The following is a 17,015-nucleotide window of genomic DNA, read 5'->3' on the forward strand; positions in this document are numbered from 1 at the left end:
AGATAACATTTAAAGTGAAAATCATATATGGTTTTTAGATGCTGTGTTTCTAGAGTAGCGTAGTGGGTTAATTGTGATTTCACTCTCCACGATGGATATTATTTGACTTTAGCCTCCTCTCCACGGCTTCACCTGCATATACTGAACACATCCTCTCCTCCCCCTCTCTGTGTCTACCTCTTCCTGTCTCTGTCTGTCCACCTCATCCTCACACATCTATCTGTCTATCACCTTCTCCTCATCCATTTTCTCCACCTCCTCTCACTGATCATATGCTCCTTGTCCTTTCTCTTTCCAACCTCAACCTCCTCTTCTCCCTTTTCTACATACCTCCTACTAGTCTACATCTTCCACCTGCTTCATATATCTCGACCCCCCCCCCTCTCTCTCTCTCTCTCTCTCTCTCTCTCTCTCTCTCTCTCTCTCTCTCTCTTTCGCTCACTCTCCCTCTCTTTCGCTCACTCTCCCTCCCTCTCTCTCTTCCCCCCCCCCCATTTCCTCCTCTCCCTTACTCTGTACATCCCCATCTCTATCCTTCACAACCTATCCTCGCCATGCTCATCAAAATATGTAACCCTGCACTATAGTTCAATAAAGCAGCTTATACTACCCTCAAAACACGTCTGTCATGCAGGGCAGATTACACATCAGGGTCTTGAAAATCTTTTATTCGCCACTGGCGCACTGGTCACCTTGCAAAGGAAGTTGATAAAGGAGACTGATACTACTCCAACACAACACACTTGTCATGCAGAGAAGTCTACAGGTTAGGGCATGGAAAACAGTTTCTTGCTTCTGACATGTAGGCATGTAGGCTGCTTTTGAAAGCAGGTTCATTTGGCAGGCCAATACTGTTCCCATACAACATGCCTGTCATGCAGGGCAGCCTATACACCAGAGGCTGGTAAAAGCACGTTTTTTGCCCATATCTGCGCTGCTATTGGACCGAGGAGGTTGTAAATCCTACAGTGCTGGTACTTGAGAGACTGCTGTTTCTGTGCCTAATTTGGTTGAAATCGAACCAGGTGTTTGCGAAGAGATTCCAGACACACAGACAGACAGACCCACCTACACACACACACACACACACACACACACACACACACGTAACAGATAACGTTATTACACAGTTGATGTGATGGTCCATTAATTTTGGTAATTTTGGATATGAAGATCACCAACAATTTAGGCGAAACTAGTAAGCAATAAAAATAATAAATCGCAATCTTGACCAATAAAGGATCCAGTCAATGGAAACATATTTTATGCATCGACATATTTGCCATAAGGCAAACCTTTCACAAGCTGAGAAAAAAATCTAGCAACAGAACAAATTACTCTAGGGAAAGCTTATTTTATATTCCATACTAATAATATGAAATTGAATCACTGAATTCGCTTTTTTAATCGAGCTAAGAGTTGACAAAAGGGGAAGAGGTTTTAAATTGTGTTGACATAGAACTACAGAAGCTTCATACTTGCGCATTTTGTGCCAGCACATTTCTGCAATATGCTGACCTCTGCAGCCCGAGTGAATTCCACATTGTCATTGTGCCTCTCAAAAGCACTGGAAAAAATGAGACCCCCTCCCAGTTGGTGGATGACATAGAATGTATTTTGCGAAGTATCCACAACTTGTTATCAACTGCCAACCAAATGTGTGAAGGGGTTACGATTTGCTTGGTGCACAATATACTATCTTTCCTTGTGGTTATCAAATGTGGTTGACCAGAACCATGATGAAAAGTATACCTGTTCACACGTGAAGTCCAACATCGATCCACCGTCAAAACTGAGTGCCCCATAAAACTGGATATTCCACGATTCATCCAGACGGCGAAAGGGCGACTCACAATGACATCCCTCTCAAACTCTTGTCAGGTGGTGGTTACGCTGTCTCCTGCAAGTACATGGAACTTCCGCGTTCTTCACAGAGGTCACTCAGCATCGCTGTTATACACCCTACAAGGCCTGGTAAAAACAGTAACACGTACAACATTAATGCACTCTGGTTGCCATTTTGTCACAGATAACTGTAACTCACTTTCATACTCGCCGATGGTGTGTGCGCGTACAAAGTCGTATTCGTGTGCAACCACGTCTTCTGGGTGCCTCATTTTTTTGTCAGGCACTGTGTAAAGTAGCCTACATAGTTTCTTTACTTGAACATGTAAAATCCATGAAGAAGGGGGTGGATAAATTAGATGGATGTACTTCTACTCGAGTAAAGGAGAACGGCCACACCTTTAAGCAAATTGGCAGTTTTGCCAAGGAAGGAAGTGGCGCTTTCGTACTACCATTATACAGCTTCTGGGTCGGCTTATAAATCCATGACCTAAAGTTACTGAGGCTCTCAGTGAACAGGATTCTGCAATAGATGTTTACCGGAAAATGTTTTATGGATTAGCAGGTTTCCGAAAGCGCTGTCGCCCTCAGCAAATAGCCGTCTGTTGTCGTATTACACAGCTGTTTCCTGTTTGTAAGAGACGACAACTGGCAGAGGCCGCTGGATTCCAGTATCACGCAAAATTGCAACTTCTAGACCGAAACGCTTCAAAATCACGACTGAATCACGATATAATCGAAAAAAATTACAGCATATATGATAAATCGATTACTTTCATCACACATTAAAAGTTTTTGCCAATGCAGTGATTTTACTGTAACAAGGATGACATGGTGCTATCTTTCAGCGGACTATATCGTGGATACATCAGACACCACTGTGTATTGTTCCTCAAGGTAGAGCCACCAACGTCTATGCCGCAGGTGGTTGTCTGCAATGAAACGTTATACAAACAACTGAGCTGCTTAATGCCAAACAACTTTCAGCACATTCGTCCATCATCAGTATGTACTTTTATATAATTCTCTAAGATGCAACATGTTTAAGCAATAATTCTTGTCATGAACTTAGATCTCAAACACCATATGCCTGTTATGATTATTATTTTGTACTGCGTTTAGGTCCAATTTCATACCAAGTATTATTACATAAAACATGTTTGCGCTTTACAGAACTGCATAAAAGTACCCACATATGCTCGCACAAAAATGCTGGAACATGTCGTCCTCCTTTCTTCAAGTGATAGGGATTTGTCTTTCTCTTGTTTAGCGCTTTATTGTCTTTGGTCGGTTACTATTTGATCTCTCCACATCTTTCATCGTTATCCTTTTACTCTATTGGTCGATAATTCACTGCTGTTGTAGGCATCCTGTTTTTTTTATTGATCCTGTTGATATGTTCTCTCCATTTATTTTTGTATTCCTTGATCTATTCGTCTACGGTTTTAAGTTTTAGTTTTTATCTGACTGCTGCACTTCTTATCAGATAGTCTGAACAGCCGCTCCAGTTTCTAGTAAGTTCTTTATTCAAGTCCACGATCGGCTTCGGCCTTCAGTCCCAGGCCATTTTCAAGTGAATATGAAAATTGTGCTATGGTGAAACGCCGGCCGGAGTGGCCGAGCGGTTCTAGGCACTGCAGTCTGGAACCGCGCGACCGCTACGGTCGCAGGTTCGAATCCTGCCTCGGGCATGGATGTGTGTGATGTCCTTAGGTTAGTTAGGTTTAAGTAGTTCTAAGTTCTAGGGGACTGATGACCTCAGAAGTTAAGTCCCATAGTGCTCAGAGCCATTTGAACCATATGGTGAAGCAACATCAAATCAAAGTCAGATTTTTTCATGAAGCGTTTATTAACGAATCCGTTACAGTTGCAGTACATATGTTTGGCGACTAGTTTTGAAACAGCTGGTTCATCCTCAAAAAGATGGTTCAAATGGCTCTGAGCACTATGGGACTCAACATCTGAGGTCATCAGTCCCCTAGAACTTAGAACTACTTAAACCTAACTAACCTAAGGACATCACACACATCCATGTCCGAGGCAGGATTCGAACCTGCGACCGTAGCGGTCGCGCGGTTCCAGACTGAAGCGCCTAGAACCGCTCGGCCACAGTGGCCGGGCGGTTCATCCTCAAGCCTGACCTACTGAGGTTCCACTGAATGTGCCTGATCTTAATAACAACCATCAAAACAGCAATACATGCTCTATAAAGTGATCTCAGACGACTGTCTCAATCAAAATGTGCCTACTTAGCAAGTCAGAATCAAACTACTTGCTAAGTAGGTACGTGTTGATTGTTACAGTGTTTTGCGATCTATTTACAAAACATGTCTTGCTAATTTAGATGATTGTCATTAGGATCAGGAAAGTTCAATGGAGCCTCAGTAGATCAGGTTCGAGGATGAACCAGCTGGTTCGAAACTAGTCGTCAAACATATGTACTGCACCTGTGACGGATATGTTAATAAATGGTTCATGAAATACTGAAAAGTTTGCTGGTCCTGTATCAACAAAACATTGAAACTTAAAAAATATATTTTTTCATTTGACGATGCATCATCACAGCACAATTTTCAGATCCACTTGAACATGGCCTGGACGTGAAGGTCAACATAGATCACGTACTTGAATAATGAACTTATTAGCAACTGGTGTAGTTATTCATTAATTGACTGTGCAACTAATGAGCAGCTGCACACTCTAAACATGAAGAAACTAATAATTTGATCAAATTACCTTCCGTTAGAAAAGTGGAATGCCGCCTACGACATGGATATAACTTTCAAAATGCTATACAGCAGCCATCAGTCGTCCTTTCCGTTCTAGCTTTATTATAGCAGATCCAGATTCCGGCTACAAATTAGCCATTATCAATGCTAAGAATACAAGACGTACATAATCAGAGAATGATATAAAAATTACAACTCATGGCATAGCCTGTATCGCTCGTACAATAAATTACATTGCAAAATTTGGGAGTGGTTTTATATGCTCTAGTCCATCTACATGTGTTGTTCAGGCTCTTGTCACAGTTCGTTAAAGAGTACTGTGTAATGAAGGTAGGCTTTGCAGAATGCACATCGCTTGGCTGTATGGCGCCCTCTTCATGAACAACGTAATATAAAACCTTCATAATAAAGCAATTATGGTTTCTAATAAAATTTAAAGCTACATAGGAATAAAATAAAATACAAGTTCAATTACTGACATTGCTGTACTGACTTACAGGCACATTTTACAGTTAACATATGAAAATACAAAAATGCCAGATTCACTAGTTGTGTGCCAATTATTTCTTTAATCTTTAAAAATGTATGTTAAATCAGGTCCACAAAATTTACAAACTGCTAGGAGGCACATGAGATGCATACTATGCTCTATTCTTAGCACTAACTATAAGGAGTTGGACACTACTATAGTGTACATAAAGGAAAAATTACGTATTTTATTTGTGACTATTGTGCACTGTTCGCACAGCTATTCTCTTTGTGTATGCCGAGAGACGGTAGTGTGGAATATCGTCTCTATAAGGCACGTCTACTTCGAATTTATCTGCATTTTATGCTGCTTTGACGTAAGAATTTTCCGTAATTGTTCCTTTATGTACATTACAATTGTGTCCAATTGGTGTGAACAGTCGACAAAATGGACTGGCCCTACAAAAACTAAAAAAAAAATGTTTCTATACAAATGATCTGTAGATGGCGATTTAATTTTGCTAGAACTAGTAATCACTGTGTATTTTTATGCGATCTGGGCGAATAATATTCTGTAATAAGGAAAACAATCATCTTAAGATATCAGTGTAATTCGTCAACTGAAGATAGGTGAATGCCCGAAAGCTGTCTTGGCAAATCTATGTAAATAGTGACTGGTGGTTGTATTTCGTCATACAGGGTGGTCGGAAATTTCCGTTACAGACTTCTAGGACTTGTAAAGGGGGGTGAGTACATCGTGTTTTGATTAGCAACCCATGTCCGGAAACGATATAGAACTAGACTACAGAGCGTCAAAGATATAGGTGCGGGCGTCTGTAAATGTACGTATACACAGAGTGATTCCGTGATGATGTTACAGACTTTCTAGGATGATGGAGAACGATAAATGTATTAATTTGAAGTAAGGATCCCTGTACCATTAATGAACGAGAAGAAAGTTATAAATGAAAACCGTTCTGATACCTCTGACAGTTGGAAACATGTACTGGTTCTTGTATTGCGAAGAGTGTAGGGCTGGTAACTTTCAGTGGTGGTAGTGTGGACAAAAACGAGACAAAATGTCCAATAAACGTGGGCTCTAAACTGCATACCTGAGGAGCTATGACCATTCGTTCATCTTCGCTAATGTGAAACACATGTCCTTTACTGAAAAAGTGTTCGTTCATAGCTGTTAAGGTACGTACTTCAGAGCCCACGTTTGTTGGACATTTTGTCTCGTTTTAGTCCCACTACCACCACTGAAAGTTACCAGCCCTACACTCTTCGCAACACAAGAAGCGGTACATTTATTCAACTGTCAGAGGTATCAGAACGGTTTTCGTTCATAACTTTCGACTCGATCCTCACTTCAAATTAATACATTTGTCGTTCTCCATCATCCTTGAAAGTCTGTAACATCATCACGGATTCACTCCGGAATTTACAGACGCCCGCGCCTATAACTTCGACACTCTGTAATCTCGTTGGATGACGTTTCCGGACATGGGTTCCTATTCAAAATACGATGTACTCACTCCCCTCTACAAGTCCTAGAAGTATGTAACGGGAATTTCCGACCACCCTGTATTATAAGGATGTCTTCTATGTAACAGTAGATCGACGTCCTCCCCATCACCAGTGCTGCTAGAAAGTATGCTCGCGCATCTCTCTTGAGCCATCAGATGGAATCGCTGTGCCCGGATATGCAGAGCAGTTTGCTAGCAGTGGACGTCGCTCGGGAGTAGCGATCATCTGAGTGTGCGCGGCGTGACATAAAAAAGCGCAGTGGGAGAGAACAGTTGAGGAGGGGGGAGGCGGCGTTGGCGTGGCGTGGCACTCACTGGGCCGCTCATCGTCCCCAGAAGCTCCGGAGTCCTTGTCGGTGGAGCGGTGGTGTCTGTGGTGCGAATGGCGGCGGTGGTGCGAGTGCCGGCGGCCCGGGAGGTGCACGCCCACGAACACCGTGTGCGCCCGGTGGCCTGCAACACAACACAACGGGCCAACGTCAGCAACACTCACCCAGGAGGCAGAGCCACACACAGTTCAATAAGTGCACGTGCTTAAGGGGCTCCGGAACGCCCTATACTTGCAATGTTAAAATAACGCTTATAAATTACATCTTTCCTCACAAAGTATTTGAGGTAGGAAGTTGAACTTTTTGATTATTTATTGGAATATGGGCTACAACTTAACACAGGGAATTTACAAAATTTTAGTTCAGTTATTAAAGATGATTTTTTTTCAATTGTAATGAAAATTCACAACATTTTTTTGCAATTTTTTATTTATATATTCAAAAATAAACAGTTTTTTGGAAAAAGTCTGTGTTAAATTATGCAGAAGGTACTGTGTAACATTTACTGAAAGTTTGAAACAAATATGTTTGGAAGATCCTTAGAAAACATGTAATTAGTATGAGAAAATAAAAGTTTTGGGAATCGAGCGACGAAGATTGGATTAACTTTTTAGTGCATTCCAGGTCCATAGGATGGATTATCTTCATCCTCTGCAAACTCCTCCTCCAGCTTCCTCTTGTTCCTCCTCCTGTTTACTCTTGCTTGTATTTCTAGACTCTTTACAGCCCTGTCTGCAGCCCGAAGGCGTTCCTTGTCCAAAGCAAGCATCGCTCGTTGTTGTGTTCGTAGATTTTGCTACCATTTTCTTCAGTTGCAGTTACTGCAACACTGTTCCAAAAGGTGGTCATGTATGAACACTTATCACATTTCAGTTGTATTTCACTAGCAAGTCCTACGTGCTTTATTATGGAGAGTTCCAGACCAACTTCACTACAATGAATACATCTTACACAGTTTGAAAAAATTCCTTTGAGAACCGACATATCAAATATTTCATTCACATCCGATTCGCCCATAAAACATTCATAGTTTTCACTCATTGAACCAAGCTTAACTGTGAAGTATTTTCTTTCCCACTTTGACTGCTATGGGCAGGTGTACTTGAGAGGTTAGGTTCACTCACTTGGTTATCGTATTTATTGTTTACAGTAATAACACATACCTTTGGCTTTCCAACATTTCTCCTTTTCTTAAATGCCTTCAGAGGATTTCTAATAGCTTTACTTTTACTCATTATTATACTTCAACAAAACAGAGACTCAAGAAACAGAATTAATTACGAATATTTTCGAGATAACGACAGAGTAAATAAACATGAAACAATCGACAATCACACCAGCGATATATATTGAACCATCACAGGTTATCCACAACACATACTTTATCTCACATCACTAAAATGTACCTGATGAACTCGGACGTTAATAATAACACCATTTGACAGCAGTTTAACAGCGCCACAGTGGGTCACGCCCATGTAGAACACATTTCAAAAAAAATTTAAAAATAGTTCTAGTCTTCGGAATTGAATAAATTATATATCTATTAAAAGCTAATAGTCTGCAGATTCAGAAAACGCAAAAAAGTAAAAAAGGAACTTTTCATGATTTTGAGCCTTTCCGGAGCCCCTTAAACGGTTGACACCAGTCTACACCTACATCTCCATCTATACTCTTCAAATCATGTGAAGTGCATGGCAAAGGGAACTTCCCACTGAACTAAACATTACGGGTTTGGCATGAAATGTATTGTAGTTGCGAATATGGGCAACCATCAGGTGTCTAATGGAATAACAACAATGAACCTTTGTCGCGGACCGGGACTCGAACCCGGATTTCCCGCTTATCGCGATGGGTCACCTTACCATTAAACTATCACAGCACTGCTGACTTTATCCCCCAACACAAGGCAAGCGACTTTCATTTAAAATGTCAACTGTTCAAGAATTTACATAAAAGATGTGCGAGGGTGAGTCAAATGAAAACCTTAAATTTGTAATAACAAATCGAAATTTCTCGCCGTTATCCTGTAAGTTGGTAAGCGTGCTACAAACAGAGTGCAGAATGGCCTGTAGGTGGCAGCATAGTGCAGATACACACATACCGTCGCGGTACCAGGGAAGAACAGTGTTCTGTTATACGGTTTTTGCGTAGTGAAGGTGTGAAACCTATTGGAATTCATAGACGAATGAAGGTTCAGTGCGTTGATGCATGTTTCTCACAGCAGCAAGTCTACGAATGGAGTAGGAAGTTCGCAAAGGTGTGGCTTCAGTGGAAGATGCTCCTCGTCCACGTCAACCACAACGAGTGCATGAGTGGTTGCGCGGATATCAAAAGAATTTTTTTCTAAAGGAATTTATGCACTTTGTAAGCGCTAGAGGATCTGCATTGAGCGTGGGAGGGAGATTACGTTGAAAAGTGATAAAGCTTTGTACCACTTCTGCACAATAAATAATATTTCAAAAAATTAAGATTTTCATTGACTCACCCTCGTACTAGTTTACATACATGAGGAATTTACGAGTACAGGTTGTAGAGACGTGATTAACAACGTATGGAAGTTTGCGTCTAGCCGTGAGTCGTGCTCGGATAGCCCAATGATAAGGCGACCCCTCGCACTAAGCGCGAAATCGGGGTTCGAGTCCCGGTCCAGCAGAAAATTTTGTTTATCATTATTCAATTATACAGTTGATGGTTACCCACATCTCCAAATTCGAAACTCCGAATACATTTCATGTATTTACCAACGTCTGTAGTCGCTGGATTGCCTGTTCCTTCGGACGTGCGTGCGTGTTCGAAGGAATATTGCATCGTGCTTCCGAACAACGTAGGAACTACAAAATCGTATTAGGTCTTCTTTCTGTTCCATTCATTTATGGAGCGCGGGAAGAGTTATTGCTTAAAGGTATCTGTGCAGGTTGTAACTAGTCTAATGTTATCTTTACGATCCATACAGGAACGATACGTTGGGGGTCGTTGTGTAACCCTAGTTTCTTCAGGCAAAGCCGGTTCTTGAATCTTTATAAGTAGGCTTTTACCGGTTAGTTTCTGTCTATCTTCAAGCACCTGCCAGTTCAAGTTTTGAGTAAATCGGTGACACTCTCCCAAGGGGTCAAATAAACATGTTGGTCTTCTTTGTATACGTTCAGTATCCTCTGTTAGTTCCATTTGATATCGGTTCAACGCACTTCAGCAATAGTCTAGGTTGGAACGCACGAGTGGTTTCTAAGAAATTTCGTTTGCACACTGATTGCATTTTTCTAGTATCCCGCCAATGCACCGAAGTCGATCACCTGCTTTACCTACAATGTGAGTCTATGTGATCGTTCCATTTAGTTACCCTACAAATTGTTACACCCATATATTTATGTGAGTTAACCGGTTGTAACTTTGGGATTCAGTGACTTTGTAGTGATATGACGCTAATGAGATACATCTCGTTTTGAGAAGTGCATAATTTTATATTTCTTAACATTTAAAACAAGACGACGAAAATTACGAATGGGTCCTTCCGTTATAAACTAGATTATTGCTTTGATTACTTGTTTACATCAATGTTATATTAGGAGAGAAATGTAATTTACTGTACCGTAGAAAAAAACTTTATGGAGAATGGTTTTGAAGTACAGATATGGCAGACAAATAACGAAGTAAAATCTTTTACAAATTCATTGTAACTTTAATTCAAAGGAAATTTTATTATATACAATACGTTTAGTTGCTCCTCCTTGTTCAGAAATACAAACATTTTTAAATCCACTCAGCAGAACTTACAAGATGGGCGCTGCTGTTTATATTCGCAACCTTTTAACTATTCGTAGGGGTCACAAGTCATTGCAACTCTCACCAATGAAGCTAGTGCCAGGGAGCGAGGTGGTGCAGTGGCTATCACACTAGACTCGCATTCGGGAGGACGAAGATTCAAACCGGCGTCCGGCCATCCTGATCTAGGTTCTCCGTGAATTCCTTAAATCGCTTCATGCAAATTCCGGGATAGTTCCTTTGAAAGGGCGCAGCCGACATCCTTCCCCATCCTTCCTTCATCCAATGGGACCGATAACATCTCTGTTTAGTCCTCTCCCATGAATCAACAAACAACAAACCAAACTAGTGGCGAGGGAAAATTATTGATTTGACACTGATGTCAGTTATTTCCACAACTGTTTACATTTCAGCCATTTCCATCCCTTCTCACGTTAGGGTAAGTTAAATGTTATTTCAGCGGTCACCTATCAAATAAACACCGAAATCTATGAGTTAGACGCTGTTACACTTCGCTTCCGCTCATTTTTAGGTGTCATCTCCTTCACACCCCACTTCCAACTCCAACGGTCGTTGTCTTCCGCCACTAAGATCGAAATAATAAAGCATTTTTTATAGATGGAGCCCCATAGCTTCGACAAATTTATCCAATGCTGTATCAACATCCAAACTCATTTTCAGTCACAGACTATCATCAAGCTCCTAGTCACAGAAATGACATCACAATCGAAAGTATATAACATGAAGTAACCACAAACTAGTACTTCCAAACAATTGAAATATGTCAAAATTTGTATTTTTACAGCCACTGCGTCCTTGTCTGGGCATATACCCAAGTGATAACTAATGTGAAGTAAATTGACGAAATACATGCCTTATGTGAATTACTACATGGCATAATTTCACTAAAACTTCACGTTGTCCAACATTTTACACAGTCACTATTAAGTTCTGATTATATTGTTTACTATACACACTGTTATATGCAGTATAACATGCTCAAAAAATACGGTCTTTTAGTAACACAGGATGCAAAAACCAATGTATACAAAATTTTAGAGTGTTTAGATGAGACAAAAAGACATAGTTTTTTAATGTGACAAAAATATCACATGTGGAATGGTTTCCCCACCAAGGGTCGAAGGAAGTTTTGACACTAATGATCTTTAGATGGTTCAAATGGCTCTAAGCACTATGGGACTCAACATCTGAGGTCATCAGTCCCCTAGACTTAGAATTAGCACCTTCTAGGATCATGGAGGTGAAACAAATTATGGAGGATATTGGGTGCAATAGTCACGTAGAGATTAAAAGATTAGCACAAGATACACTGATGGAAATGGGAAGTGCTATTCCATGGAGCACCAACCTGACTGTTATCGAACTTAGTCTGATTGTGTAATGCTTGTTATATGATGAGCGTATCCACTGTCACCCAAGTGGAAGTCATAGCAATCATCAATATGAGCTCTGAACTCCAAGGTCTTAAATACACTATCGTATCCGTTGTGTCATGGAAGACAGACAGCCTCCAAATGTCATCTTGAGGAATTTCTTGCAATGTCTGAAACACATGCTGCGCAATTTCGAAAGGGTTTCTAGCTGTAAGTCATCTCATAACATGCCAAACATGTTCCATGGGTGATAAATCAGGAGATTAGGCAGGCCAGTTAAGGATCAGTCTGCTACTCCAGGCGTTGTTTATGGTGTGCAATTTAGTGTGGCGTCTTGCATTATGACGCTGGAACATGATATTAGGTTGCCTGCCCCGTTTTTGCTAAACTCTGGAGAGCATTTGGCTGCTCAACAAGAATTACCAAATAAGTTAAGTTGTCATATCAAGTAGCTCCACATACCATGAATCCAGGATTAGAAGAGGTATGGGCACCATCGCTGCTTCCTGTGACCTTTCATCAGGTCATCTATAGGCACATTGGAGTCGAAGTGCCCGTCACAGACTGAAGCGAGACTCATCGCTGAACACTATAGGATGCCCCTAATGTCCTGTTAACTCTGGCGCTCTACCATACAAGTTTCTGTTGTCCGTAGTACGTTGCCACGGAACATACATGACAAATAATGATCACAAACCTGTTTACAGTAATATGTTCCAATGATTAGAGGGGACACACTGTCTGTAACATCTTTCCAGACTTCAATTTTTTTATCCATCTGTTGTCAGAGTCAGTCAGACAATCTTTTCATTGTACCGTGGCGTACTTTCTCTGAAAGGATCCATGTGTGCGTTCATACATTCACCACTCATGCTGCAGTCGTTGCAGTACAGCCAACTGTTATGATCTGCTGGTGTGGTTCTCCAGTGCCCCCTCATGCCAATAATTCGACCTTTATCGAAATTTGAAAGATGGGGACTCAGCTGCTCATGCACATCCTCTGAGCATAGCTCGTTGTTATTTAAACCTGAGAACTTGAACTGACGTTAGACACACCCTATAGACACCAGGTACTTGCACAATTCTCGATTTCTGGGACTTGCTCTTCTTTGTGTTGAAAATAAGCTAACGTAAGACTGAAATTTTAATTACATTCCCTACAGGTACGCAAACACTTAAGTATCAGTTTGGTAATATACTGTCATGGAATTCATTATATGTCACTTTCCAACTATTTCCATCTTGGAACATGGGCAAAGAGAGGGGAAACAGTCGGGGTGAAGAGAGGGGAAACAGTTGGGGCGAAGAGAGGGGAAAGAGTCGGGCGAAGAGAGGGGAAAGAGTCGGGCGAAGAGAGGGGAAAGAGTCGGGCGAAGAGAGGGGGAAAGAGTCGGGCGAAGAGAGGGGGAAAGAGTCGGGCGAAGAGAGGGGGAAAGAGTCGGGCGAAGAGAGGGGGAAAGAGTCGGGCGAAGAGAGGGGAAATGCCGGCCGCGGTAGTCTAGCGGTTCTAGGCGCTCAGTCCGGAACCGCGCGACTGCTATGGTCGCAGGTTCGAATCCTGCCTCGGGCATGGATGTGCGTGATGTCCTTAGGTTAGTTAGGTTTACGTAGTACTAAGTTCTAGGGGACTGATGACCACAGATGTTAAGTCCCATAGTGCTCAGAGCCATTTGAAGAGAGGGGAAAGAGTCGGGCGAAGAGAGGGAAATGCTAGGCGAAGAGAGGGAAGTCATGTGAAGAGAGGGAAAAGTCAGACAAAGGGATGGAATAATTAGTCGAAGAGAGAATGAGGTTAGAAGAAGAGTGGGAAAGGTTAGTACAAAGCACAGAAAGATAAGCACAAGGCACAGAAAGATTAGTACAAGGCACAAAATTAGTTTGAGACACAATAAAATTGGAAGGCAACATAAATCCGTTTGGAATACCGATGGCTAAAGAAACAATACTCCCACATACGTGGTGAGTGTTCATCACTGTGCTGTCTGTTTTGGTGAGAGACTATTTATAAGAAAACCGTACAGTAAGCTTCTAGCCCAGCATTCGGGAGCAGTTAGTCAGGTTGTTGCCAAAGTCGCTCAGCACATCGCTTCTCTACACTGGCGCTCAGGTATTAGTGCAGGCCGTGTGCTGTAGGGCTGGGATAGATCGGAGTGACGCCGTCGCGGCGGACGGGCCGTTGGCAGCGGGGGATGGACGACCATCAATCCCTGGATGGTGTTTCACGAAAAGCGATTACCGGCAGCTCGGGCGCCAATCCCGGCTGATTACTCCCACTTATGACGGTCGAAAAGGCTCCGGCTGCCAGCTCAGCTTACTCCCAGATTACGTGATGTGGGCGGCAGAGGCCGTGTCAGCGAGTTGTCAAGCTGCCTGCGGTAACGGCTTTGGTACCGTAGCGCGGACTACCATTTTGTCCACTTGAGATGATGATGATGTTTCACTGTGCACATCGAATTGAACGATATAGTGCACTGTTATTTAACCCATCCACGCTGCACGTCTTCCGAGTGTGTAGTGAAGTTCGGTACTAACGACCACTTCACAACATCGGATGACAGATTGCATTGTGCTTAAAATAATCCAATTCTGAGTAACTTGTTTTGTGAAAGGTAATTCGTATAATCTAGGTCACGACATTTATCGCATGTTTTGTCTTTTCTTCGGGCTCGTCCCCACTCCCCCTCCCGTGTCGAAGTGTCCCTAATATATTTTTCTCTATTTTCGTGTCAACTTTAAGCCGTTTGCTTGTCACTTGGGATTTAAGATCCTTAAATCGTATGAATGGCTTCTCTGTTGTAAGGTTACTTCTTTCCTGTATGTAGGTGACGCACGTCTAGGGTGTCGTCTTTCATTCTTAAGAAAAATGTGTCTACGGTATGTTTTAACAAGAGTTGATGCGGTTATTTCCACGTGAGTAGTTTATTCTTAGTTTCGATTACTGTAACTAAAATATGACATAAACCGTCTGCAGATAACCAGTCGATTATAACGAAGATGAGCTGTTGAATCTCGACCTGCCGAACTCCTGTATGCAGTCCGATTTGCAACTTCATCTCAAATCCTGTTGCTTTCATATCAGAAGCTGCAGTCAGTCGGAGTAGAGTGAACACCTCGCTGCACCATCCTGTTACAGATTTGCCATTATTTCCCCGAACTGCTTCAGCGGTGGTATGTCCTTCATACCGAGGCAATCGGTTCTCTTCCTCTTGTGCGATGTAAAGTTATCTCCTGCGTATTCAACGCCGACGATCATTAAAACTAAGACTAAATAACTATAACTTTACTTATTCCTTTACTCAGATACTTAAAGTAAAAGTGCACGTAATAAGTATTAATATTTTAGTACGCACATTACACGGGATTTTAAATTTTTCTTCATTGGTTTTATATAGCTTTTACCTACCGTATATTGTAAAATATTATATGGACCATCCTTTGTTCATTTTAATCAGTATCTTTGGGTAGACTCAATTTTATTAAGACGACTCACCATTCTGGTTTGATTCTTAACGTGGATAACTTCCCTAAAGCTAGGACTCCGTAGTTATCGATCTACACTATGGAAACGTAAAAATTGTAAGCCTGAAGATGTGTTTATACTGACGGGAAACAGGTGGTTGCGAATAAAGCACATTCGTACACCTATGGAGCTTTTGGAAACACCTCATCATTTCAGACTTTTTAATTATTTTATTTTTATGACAATTTGAGTGGTTGTTGAGTGTTGTTATTGTTATTCATAATTATTATTTTACATTATGACCATTTTGAATTGTTATTTAGTCTCAATTATTATTTTAATCTGCTCTCGTAGTGCTTCTATTGCCGACCGTGGTGGCCGAGCGGTTCTAGGCGCTTCAGTCCGGAACCGCGCGACTGCTACGGTCGCAGGTTCGAATCATGACTCGGGCATGTATATGTGTGATGTCCTTAGGTTAGTCCGGATATGTCCGGTGTGTTGACCACTGCTCCACCTTGCTCAGTGAAAGATGACGAGGAGGAATGTGAAAAACAGGAACTGGAGAAGGCGGAGCAGAAGAAAAATGAAATGTGAAAGAGGAAGAGTATCACTTCACTGCCGAAATCGAGATAAATTTGGAACAGTTCTAGCTGTTACCTAGTGCGCCACTCTGTCTCAGTCTGAGAAGGAAACAGTGTTAAAATAATTTGGCAACACCCTTACCGAGTTTCTCTGAAATTCTGACCGTCTTGTCCAGCGAGTGTTGGAGACTGGAGGAGGTCCGTCCAGTTAGTTAGCATGGAGAAGGCTAAATGGAAGTTTGACAGTACGAGCTCAAGTAGAGCCAGAGCGAACACTACAAGTCCAGGCCCCAGGCTTTATCTGCGCAGACGTCCCTCCTGGACCACTTTCTGTACTGAACTCTCCCACTGGCTAAGCTGCCCCGCCTTTTTCTGTGCAACGGGCTTAGTCGCCCCTTCCTCGTTGGCGCTTCCGGAACCACCCTGCAGGGCCTTGTGTGAACATATATGATCACCACCAACGCACTCGCGTGCCTCGTGGCTCTCCACATGAGCGCATGTGATACCTTGTGAGTCTACGTAACATTTCCGGCCAATGCCCAAACCAACGCTCTTCCTGTGGCGTCTCCTTTGTACACAGAGTACTTTCTAGAAAACATACTCGTTCTGGTTGCTATTCTGTTGTCTTTCAGGCATTGCATTTTTTAAAAATATGCCACATGGCCTCTCGAAATTAGAAACACAAAATCAACACTGTCCCTATACACGCATGCAATGTATGAAAGCACAACTGTTCTAGACACTGCTGCACGAGAGTGCAATATTTCAGTCGTTCTGAATGAGGGAGATGTCACTTTATTCATAGTTCACTCGTACTGCATCAAGGAGACGTCTCATTTCACGGTCCTTTCCTGACATACTTATGTTGATTCAATCTGTTCAAAATGACTTGATATGAAAAATTGTTTCAAATTTTCCAGA

At 41.9% G+C, this 17,015-nt stretch overlaps 1 protein-coding gene across 9 annotated transcripts in view; it reads right to left on the reverse strand.

The window, feature by feature from the left end:
• The window catches only part of LOC126457194 (sodium bicarbonate cotransporter 3), a 989,834-nt gene that overhangs the window by 332,864 nt on the left and 639,955 nt on the right, over positions 1-17,015 (reverse strand). For all 9 annotated transcript variants that reach the window (XR_007585444.1, XM_050093289.1, XM_050093286.1 and 6 more), the window contains one exon: positions 6,884-7,021. Coding sequence is in view for 8 of the 9 variants with exons in the window: in XM_050093289.1 (XP_049949246.1) it covers positions 6,884-7,021 (138 nt within the window). In the remaining variant the exon portion in view is untranslated. The remainder of the gene's footprint in view (positions 1-6,883; positions 7,022-17,015) is intronic.

This window comes from Schistocerca serialis, chromosome 2 (genome assembly GCF_023864345.2).
Source record: "Schistocerca serialis cubense isolate TAMUIC-IGC-003099 chromosome 2, iqSchSeri2.2, whole genome shotgun sequence".
In the NCBI taxonomy this organism is placed as follows: Eukaryota; Metazoa; Arthropoda; class Insecta; order Orthoptera; family Acrididae; genus Schistocerca; species Schistocerca serialis.